This window comes from Mesoplodon densirostris, chromosome 7, assembly GCF_025265405.1.
Source record: "Mesoplodon densirostris isolate mMesDen1 chromosome 7, mMesDen1 primary haplotype, whole genome shotgun sequence".
Classification (NCBI taxonomy): domain Eukaryota; kingdom Metazoa; phylum Chordata; class Mammalia; order Artiodactyla; family Ziphiidae; genus Mesoplodon; species Mesoplodon densirostris.
Window position 1 is genome coordinate 104523573 of NC_082667.1, and position 10148 is coordinate 104533720.

At 37.0% G+C, this 10148-nt stretch overlaps 1 protein-coding gene across 1 annotated transcript; it reads right to left on the bottom strand.

The window, feature by feature from the left end:
- Positions 1–7463: 7463 nt before the first annotated feature.
- Positions 7464–7763, bottom strand: LOC132494041 (non-histone chromosomal protein HMG-14-like). Its single transcript, XM_060105045.1, has one exon. It carries the CDS (start codon positions 7761–7763, stop codon positions 7464–7466), a length of 300 nt encoding a protein of 99 aa, XP_059961028.1.
- Between the last annotated feature and the right edge of the window lie 2385 nt (positions 7764–10148).

Below are 10148 nucleotides of genomic sequence, written 5' to 3' on the forward strand. Positions count from 1 at the left end.
CTGTTTTGGGTTTGTTATTGTAGGTCTTTTCCTTCTCTTGTGTTTCCTGCCAAGAGAAATTCCTTTAGCATTTGTTGTGAAGCTGGTTTGGTGATGCTGAATTCTCTCAGCTTTTGCTTGTCTGTAAAGGTTTTAATTGCTCCATCAAATTTGAATGAGATCCTTGTTAGGTAGAGTATTCTTGGTTTTAGGTTTTTCCCCTTCATCACTTTAAATATGTCCTGCCACTCCCTTCTGGCTTGCTGAGTTTCTGCTGACAGACCAGCTGTTAACCTTATGGGGATTCTCTTGTGTGTTATTTGTTGTTTTTCCCTTGCTGCTTTTAATATTTTTCTTTGTATTTAATTTTTGATAGATTGCTTAATATGTGTCTTGGCATGTTTCTCCTTGGATTTATCCTGTATGGGACTCTCTGTGCTTCCTGGACTTGATTAACTATTTCCTTTTCCATATTAGGGAAGTTTTCAACTATAATCTCTTCAAATATTTTCTCAGTCCCTTTCTTTTTCTCTTCATCTTCTGGGACCCCTATAGTTCGAATGTTGGTATGTTTAATGTTATCCCAGAGGTCTCTGAGAGTGTTCTCAATTCTTTTCATTCTTTTTTCCTTATTCTGCTCTGTAGTAGTTATTTCCACTATTTTGTCTTCCAGGTCACTTCTCCATTCTTCTGCCTCAGTTATTCTGCCATTGATCCCTTCTATAGAATTTTTAGTTTCATTTATTTTGTTGTTCATCACTGTTTGTTTGTTCTTTAGTTCTTCTAGATCCTTGTTAAATGTTTCTTATATTTTCTCTATTCTATCTCCAAGATTTTGGATCATCTATCCTATGATTATTCTGAATTCATTTTCAGTAGACTGCCTATTTCCTCTTCATTTGTTAGGTCTGGTGCATTTTTACCTTGCTCCTTCATTTGCTGTGTGTTTCTGTGTCTTCTCATTTGGCAAACTTACTGTGTTTGGGGTCTCCTCTTCCCAGGCTTCAGGTTCGTAGTCCCCATTGTTTTTGGTGTCTTCCCCTAGCAGCTAACTTTGGTTCAATGTGTTGTGCCAGCTTCCTGGTTGAGGGGACTAGTGCCTGTGTTCTGGTTGATGAGGCTGGATCTTTTCTTTCTGGTAGGCAGGTCCACATCTGGTGGTGTATTTTTGGGTGTCTGTGTCCTTATTATGATTTTAAGTAGCCTCTGTGTTAATGGATGGGGTTGTGTTCATGTCTTGCTAGTTGTTTGGCACAGGGTGTCCAGCACTGTAGCTTGCTGGTCATTGAGTGGAGCTAGGTCTTGTCTTTGAGATGGAGATCTCTGGGAGATTTTCACCATTTAATTTTACATGGAGCTGGGATGTCTCTTGTGGACCAGTGTCCTGAACTTGGCTCTCCCACCTCAGAGGCACAGCCCTGATTCCTGGCAGGAGCATGAAGAGCCTGTCATCCACATGGCTCAGAATAAAATGGAGAAAAAGAAAGAAAGAAAGAATATAAAATAAAATTAAATTAAATTAAAAGTTATTAAAATAAAAAATAATTATTAAAAAAATTTTATATCATAAAAGAAGAAAGAGGAGAGCAAACAAACCAAGAAACAGATCCACCCATGATAAGAAATGCTAAAAACTATACTAAAAGAAAAAAAATTAAAACGGACAAATAGAAACCCTAGGACAAATGGTAAAATCAATGCTATACTGACAAAATCACACACAGAAGCATACACATACACACTCACAAAAAGAGAAAAAGGGAAATATATATATATATATATTGTTGCTCCTAAAGTCCACCCCCTCAATTTGGGATGATTCATTGTCTATTCAGGTATTCCACAGATGCAGGGTACATCAAGTTGATTGTGGAGATTTAATCCACTGGTCCTGAGGCTGCTGGGAGAAATTTCCCTTTCTCTTCTTTGTTCACACAGCTCCTGGGCTTCAGCTTTATATTGGGCCCCGCCTCTGTGTGTAGGTCACCTGAGGGTGTCTGTTCTTCACTCAGACAGGACGGGGTTAAAGAAACTGCTGATTTGGGGGCTCTGGCTCTCTCTGGCCGGGGGCAGGGAAGGGTAGGGAATGTGGGGCCAGCCTGCTCTGGTGTGATGTTGCACCAGCCTGAGGCGTGCCGTGTGTTCTCCTGAGGATGTTGTCCCTGGATCACGGGACACTGGCAGTGGCGGGCTGCACAGACTCCAGGGAGGGTAGGTATGAATAGTGACCTGTGCTTGCACACAGGCTTCTTGGTGGTGGCAGCAGCAGCCTTTTTGTCTCATGCTCGTCTCGGGGGTCTGTGCTGATAGCCACGGCTCACACCCGTCTCTGAAACTCCTTTAAGAGACGCTCTTAATCCCCTCTCCTTGCGCATCAGGAAACTAATAGGCAAGAAAAAGTCTCTTGCCTCTTTGGCAGCTCCAGACATTTTCTCGGACTCCCTCTCAGCTAGCTGTGGTGCACTAGCTCCCTTCAGGCTGTGTTCATGCCGCCAACCCCAGTCCTCTCCTTGTGATCCGACCTCTGAAGCCCGAGCCTCAGCTCCCAGTCCCCGCCCAGTCCGGGGGGTGAGCAGACGAGCCTCTTGGGCTCGTGAGTGCTGGGAGTCACTGATCCTCTGTGCAGGAATCTCTCCGCTTTGCCCTCTGCACCCCTGTTGCTGTGCTCTCCTCCATGGCTCCAAAGCTTCCCCTCTCCACCACCCACAGTCTCCGCCCCCATAGGGGCTTCCTAGTGTGTGGAAACATTTCCTCCTTCACAGCTCCCTCCCACTGGTGCAGGTCCCATCCCTATTCTTTTTTCTGTTTTTTCTTTTTTCTTTTGCCCTACCCAGGTATGTGGGGAGTTTCTTCCCCTTCTTCCCTTTTGGGAGGTCTGAGGTCTTTTGCCAGCGTTCAGTAGGTGTTCTGTAGGAGTTGTTCCACATGTAGATGTAGATGTATTTCTGATGTACTTGTGGGGAGGAAGGTGATCTCCACGTCTTACCCTTCCTCCATCTTGAAGCTCCTCCCCCCCTTTTAAATCAATTTTTCTATAGATTGGATTAGGAGATATGGTGCCCCATATTGATTTTTTTCCAAATGTAGAATCAACTGTCTGAACAGTATTAAATAATGTATCCTTTACTCACTGATTTGAAATAACATCTTAATCACTTAAAATATTCTTACATTTACTTGTACTGACTATATCTGGATTTTTTATCTGTAAATTTTACCTCTCTTTTTTTCTGTGCCTGAGAATCACCATAATAAATCATTTAAGGACCAGAAAATGTTCCAGTGGTAATTCCTGTTCATCTACTTTTACTATTCATGAAATCACCAGTTGGGTAAACTTTGGCAAGTAATGTTCTCTGAACTTCAGTTTCTCTGTCTGTAAAATATAACTAAAATACGTTTCTCTTTATTACACATAGCATGCCAGATGCTCCTCATTCAAAAACCTATTAATAAAGGATGTGGTAAGAAATTCTGTTTACTTGGAGTAGCTCTTTTGTGCACTAGAATCTTGTTTATAAGTATTCTTTAAAAAAACTTTTTTTATTTTGAAATAGTTTTTTTATTGTAGTTGATTTAAAATATTATATTAGTTTCAGGTGTACATCATAATGGTTGTATTTTTACAGATTATACTACATTAAAAGTTATAAGATAATGGCTATAATTCCCTGTGCTATATAAAATATATTCTTATTGATTATCTATTTTATACATATTAGATTACATCTCTTAATCCCATTAGGGGATGGGATCCTGCCCCTCCCCCTCCCCTTCCCCACTGTTAATCACTAGTTTGTTTTCTATATCTGTCAGTCTGTTTCTGTTTTGCTATATATGAATGTTTATATTACTTTTCAGATTCCACATATAAATAATATTATACGGATTTTGTTTTTCTCTGTCTGACTTATTTCACTAAGCATAATATTATCTAGTTCCATCCACATTGCTGGCAGTGACAGAATTTTATTCTGTTTAATGATTAATATTCATATATATCACATCTTTATCCATTTATCTATTGATGGACACTTGGTTTACTTCCATATCTTGGCTATTGTAAATAGTACTGCTATGACATTGGGGTGCATGTATCTTTTTGAATTAGTGTTTTCATCTTTTCCAGATATATATTCAGAAGTGGAATTGTTGAATCATATGGTAGTTCTATTTTTAGATTTTTGAGGAACCTCCATACTGTTTTCCATAGTGGTGCACCAATTTATATTCTCACCAACGGTGCACAAGGGTTCCCTTTTCTCCACATCCTCACCAACATTTGTTATTTTTGGTCTTTTTGATGAGAACCATTATGACAGGTGTGAGCTGATATCGCATTGTAGTTTTGATTTGCATTTCACTAATAATTAGTGTTGTTAAGCATGTTTGCATGTGCCTATTAACCATCTGTAAGTCTTCTTTGGAAAAATGACTATTCAGGTCTTCTGATCACTTTTTGATTGGGTTATTTGTTTCATGTTGAGTTACATGGGCTATTTATATATTTTGGATATTAACCCCTGTCTGTAATATCGTTTGCAAATATCTTCTCCCATTCTATAGATGATCTTTTTGTTTTGACAATGGTTTCCTTTTCTGTGTAAAAGCTTTTAAGTTTAATTATGTCCCATTTGTTTATTTTTGCTTTTGAGATAGATCCAAAAAATATTGCTATAATTTATGTCAAAGAGTGCTCTTCTTATGTTCTCTTCTAGGAATTTTATGGTTTCAGGTCTTACATTTAGGTCTTTGATCAATTTTGAGTTTATTTTTGTATATGGTGTGAGGGAATGTTCTAGTCTCATTGTTTTACATGTAGCTGTCCAGTTTTCCCAACACCACTTATTGAGGAGACTGTCGTTTCTCAATTGTATATTCTTTTCTCCTTTGTCATAGATTAATTGATCATAGGTGCATGGGCTTACTTTTGGGCTCTCTATTCTGTTCCCTTGACCTAAGTGTCTGTTTTTGTGCCAGTAGCGTGCTATTTGATTACTGTAGCTTTGTAGTATAATATGAAGTCTGGAAGAGTGATACCTCCAGCTTTGTTCTTTTTCCTCAAGATTGCTTCAGCAGTTTGGTTTTTATTTTTATTTTTTGGTTTGTTTTTGTTTGTTTGCTTTTTTTGGTTTGCTTGTTTTTTGTGGTTCCATATGTACTTTAAGATTATTTGTTCTGGTTCTGTGAAAAAAATTCATGGGTATTTTGATAGAGATTGCATTAAATATGTGTATTGCTTTGAATAACATGACCATTTAAAAAATATTAATTCTTCCAATCCAAGAGCACAGGATATCTTTCCATTTCTTTATAAACTTCAATTTCCACCATCAATGTCTTATAGTTTTCAGAGTATAGGTCTTTCACCTCCTTGCTTAACTTTTTTTCCTAGGTATTTTATGTTTTTCATGTGATTTTTAAGTGGAATCTTTTTTACTTTCTTTCTGATAGTTCATTAATAGTGTATGGAAAATCAACAGATGTCTGTATATTAATATTGTATTCTACAATTTTGTTAAATTCATTTACTAGTTCTAATAGTTTTTTGGTGGAGACTTTAGGGTTTTCTATATAGAGTATCTCATCATCTGCAAATAGTGGCAGTTTTACTTCTTCCCTTCCAATTTGGATACCTTTTCTTTTTCTTGTCTGATTGCTGTGACCAAGACTTCTAATACTGTGTTAAATCAAGTGTAGAGAGTGAGTATCCTTGTCTTGTTTGTAAATTTAAAGGAAAGACTTTCAACTTTTCACCATTGATGATGATGTTAGCTGTGGGTTTGTCATTAATGGCCTTTATTATGTTGAGATATGTTCCCCTTATACCCACTTTTTATCATGAATTGATGTTGAATTTTGTCAAATGCTTTTTCTGTGTCTTTTGAGATGACCATGTAATTTTTATCCTTCCTTTTGTTAATGTGGTGTATCACATTGATTGATAAACAAATATTGAACCTTCCTGTGTCCCTGGAATAAATCCAACTTGACCATGGTGTATAATCCTCTTTACATTTTGTTGAATTCGCTTTATGAATATTTTGTGGAGAATTTTTGCATGTATATTTATCAAAGATATTGGCTTGTAATGTTCTCTCTTTTTTGTAGTGTCTTTGTTTGGATTTGGTATCAGGGTAATTGTGGCCTTGTAGAATAAATCTGGGAGTATTCCATCCTGTCAATTTTTTGGAATAGTTTGAGAAGGATAAGAATTAGCTCTTCTCTCTATGTTTGGTAGAATTCCCCTGTGAAGCTATCTGGTTCTGAACTTCTTTTGCTGGAAGTTTTTTTGTTTTGTTTTGTTTTATTACAAATTCAATTTCACTACTAGTATTGGTCTGTTCAAATTATCTGTTTCGTCCTGATTCAGTCTTGGCAGTTTGTATATTTCTAGAAATTTGTCCATTTCCTCTAGGTTGTCCAATTTGTTGTCATATAACTGTTTGTAGTATTCCATTATGATTTTTTGTATTTATGTGATATTGGTTGTTATTTCTCTTCTTTCATTTTTTATTCTGTTTATTTGGGTCCTCTCTATTTTCTTCTTGTTTAGCCTGGCTAAAAGTTTATCAATTTTGTTTATCTTTTCAAAAAACAGCTCTTGGTTTCATTGATCTTTTCAATTGTTTTTTTGTGTGTGTGTGTGTGTGTGTGTGTGCTTCAAGAAATTCTTTCATAATAGAGATTTTATTTGTTGTTTTGAGGAACAGTACACAGACAGTTCAAGTTGTACACAATTCTCAACATACATACCAAAAATCTAAAAAATCATGTAGTTGTGATTCTTTTCTGAACAGTTATTCCAGTGACTTTCCAGTTTAAAATTTGGAAACAAATTTTCCTTCACAGGTTATCAAGTACCAATATCTTCAAATATTGATATGCTGTTACATTGTAAGTCCCACTAATTCACAATCTAATATCATGTACACTACATACTCAAATTGTCAATCGTTCACAGCACATTAACAGTTACTAGAAGAACTGGACTACTATGACCAAAGAGGTTACAGAGTGCACAAAATTCTGCCCAGGAGAGCCAAGATCAAGGGGTGAGTGGTTTGCTTTAGGAAACAATCTTACCAAAAACAACATTGGAAGAGAAGTAATTTAAAGTGTTTAAGACATTAAATGCATAACTGACTCCAAACTGCCATTTAGTATGCTTTGTATTATAGGATATAAAAGCTACCTTCCATCTGTGGAATGTTAAGCTGACACCCAAGACAGTCAAAGCCTCCCATATTCAATATCCCACTATTTTCTGCTTGTACCAAAAAAATAAACAACCAGCAAACAATTTCACCTCTTTAAAAAAAGCATTTACACTTAAAAAATGAGATGAGGTGGGATTCCCTCCTTTTTCAAAATGTTTCTAGAGCTACTAAAAAACTTGCATTTACAAAATAGTTGATAAAAATATTCCTCTGGATTGTACAAGAAGGGAGACAGGGAACACTGATAGGACCGGGTGTGTGATATTAATCAGACTTGGCTTCTTTGTCTCCTGCTTCATCAGAAGTTGGGCTCTCCTCGTTTTTAGTTCCTCCGTTTTCTGCGGGTAAGTCTTTAGTCTCTTGGTTAGCCACTTCAGCCTGTTTTCCCTTTGCTCCCCTTTTCTCTTTTGTTTGCACTTTTTTGTCTGAAGATTTTTTCCATGCCACGTTTTTTGGCTTTGTTTCCACTTTTGCAGGAGCCGGTTTAGCTGACAACCTCTCCAGTCTCCTCTTGGGTTCCTCCTTCACCACCCCCTCAGCGGAGCTGACCTTCCTCTTGGGCATCATGGTGGTGGGGCAGGCACGTGCCAGGTACCTGTGGGCTGCTGCACGACGAGAGCCTTTGAGAAACTGGGCTGCCTGGCCGCTGCCACTCCTCCTACCCTCTATTGTTTTTTTAATCTCTATTTTATTTATTTTCTCTATAATCTTTATTATTTCCTCCCTTCTGCTGATTTATGGTTTGCTCTTTTTTTCCCTAATTCTTTTAGGTGGTAGGTTAGGTTGTTTGTTTGAGATTTTTTTGTTTTTTAGGAAGGCTGTATTGCTATAAACTTCCATCTTAGAACTGCTTTTGCTGCATCCCATAAATTTTAGAGTATTGTGTTTCCATTTTCATTTGTCTTGAGATACTTTCTGATTTTCTCTTTGATTCCTTTATTGACCCATTGGTGTTTTAGTAGCATGTCTTTTAGTAGCATGTTTAGTAGTACGTGTTTGTTCTCTCTGCATTTTTTCTTTCTGTAATTGATTTCTAGTTTCATACCATTGAGGTCAGAAAAAAATGCTTGATATATTTTCTATCTTCTTAAACTTGTTGAGAATTATTCTGTGGCTGAGCACATGATGTATCCTGCATAACATTCCATGTTATGGAACATTTGAAAAGGTTTCAAACATTTGAAAAGATTGTGTATTCTGCTCTCTTTAGATGTAATGTCCTGTAGATATCTACTAAGTTCAACTGGTCTCTTTTGTCATTTGAGACCACCGTTGCCTTAATGATTTTCTGTTTGGATGATCTGTTCGTTGATGTCAGTGTGGTGTTAAAGTCCCCTACTATTATTGTATTACTGTCAATTTCTCCCTTTATGTCTGTTCGTATTTGCTTTATATATTTATGTGCTCCTGTATTGGGTGCATATATGTTAGCAAATATAATATATTCTTCTTATATTGATCCTTTTATCATTATAAAATACCCTTCTTTGCCTCTTGTTATAACCTTTGTTTTAAAGCCTATTTTGCCTGATATGATTATTGCTACCCCTACTTTCTTGTCATTTCCATTTTCATGAAATATCTTTTTCTATCCCCTCACTTTCATTCTGTTGTGTCTTTAGCTCTGAAATGTGTCTCTTGTAGACAGTATATAGCAGAATCTTGTTTTTTAATCTAATCCCACCCTATGTCTTTTGACTGAAGCTCTTAGTCCAGTGACATTTAAAGTAATTATTAATAAGTATGTACTTATTGCCATTTTATCACTTGTTTTCTTTCTTTTTTTATAGTTCTCTGTTCATATCTTTTTTCTTTTTGTTCCTTCCCTTGTGGTTTGATGAGTTTTTTTAATAGTATGCTTGTGTTCCTTTCCTTTTAGGTTTTGTGTATCTATTGTAGATTTTTGATTTGCTGTTACCATGGCGCCCATACATCTTGACTTACAAGTATATCTGGTTGTTTTATACTGGCAGTCATTTAAGTTCAAACAGATTGTAAAAGATCTACATTTTTTGCTTGCTTCTCGCACATTTTGTATTTTTTTTTACACAACTTTATTGGAGTATAATTGCTTCACAATGGTGTATTAGTTTCTGCTTTATAACAAAGTGAATGAGTTATACATGTACATCTGTTCCCAAATCCCTTCCCTCTTGCGTCTCCCTCCCTCCCACCCGCCCTATCCCACCCCTCCAGGCGGTCACAAAGCACTGAGCTGATCTCCCTGTGCTATGCGGCTGCTTCCCACTAGCTATCTACCTTACGTTTGGTAGTGTATATATGTCCATGCCGCTCTTTCACTTTGTCACAGCTTACCGTTCCCCCTCCCCATATCCTCAAGTCCATTCTCAAGTAAGTCTGTGTCTTTATTCCTGTTTTACCCCTAGGTTCTTCATGACACTTTTTTTTTCTTAAATTCCATATATATGTGTTAGCATATGGTATTTGTCTTTCTCTTTCTGACTTACTTCACTCTGTATGACAGACTCTAGGTCTATCCACCTCATGACAAATAGCTCAATTTCGTTTCTTTTTATGGCTGAGTAATATTCCATTCTATATATGTGCCACATCTTCTTTATCCATTCATCGGATGATGGACACTTAGGTTGATTCCATCTCCAGGCTATTGTAAATAGAGCTGCAATGAACATTTTGGTACATGCCTCTTTTTGAATTATGGTTTTCTCAGGGTATATGCCCAGTAGTGGGATTGCTGGGTCATATGGTAGTTCTATTTCTAGTTTTTTAAGGAACCTCCATACTGTTCTCTATAGTGGCTGTACCAATTCACATTCCCACCAGTAGTGCAAAAAGTAGGCATAGAGGGAACTTTCCTCAACATAATAAAGGCCATATATGACAAACCCACAGCCAACATCATCCTCAATGGTGAAAAACTGAAAGCATTTCCACTAAGATCAGGAACAAGAAAAGTCTGCCCACTCT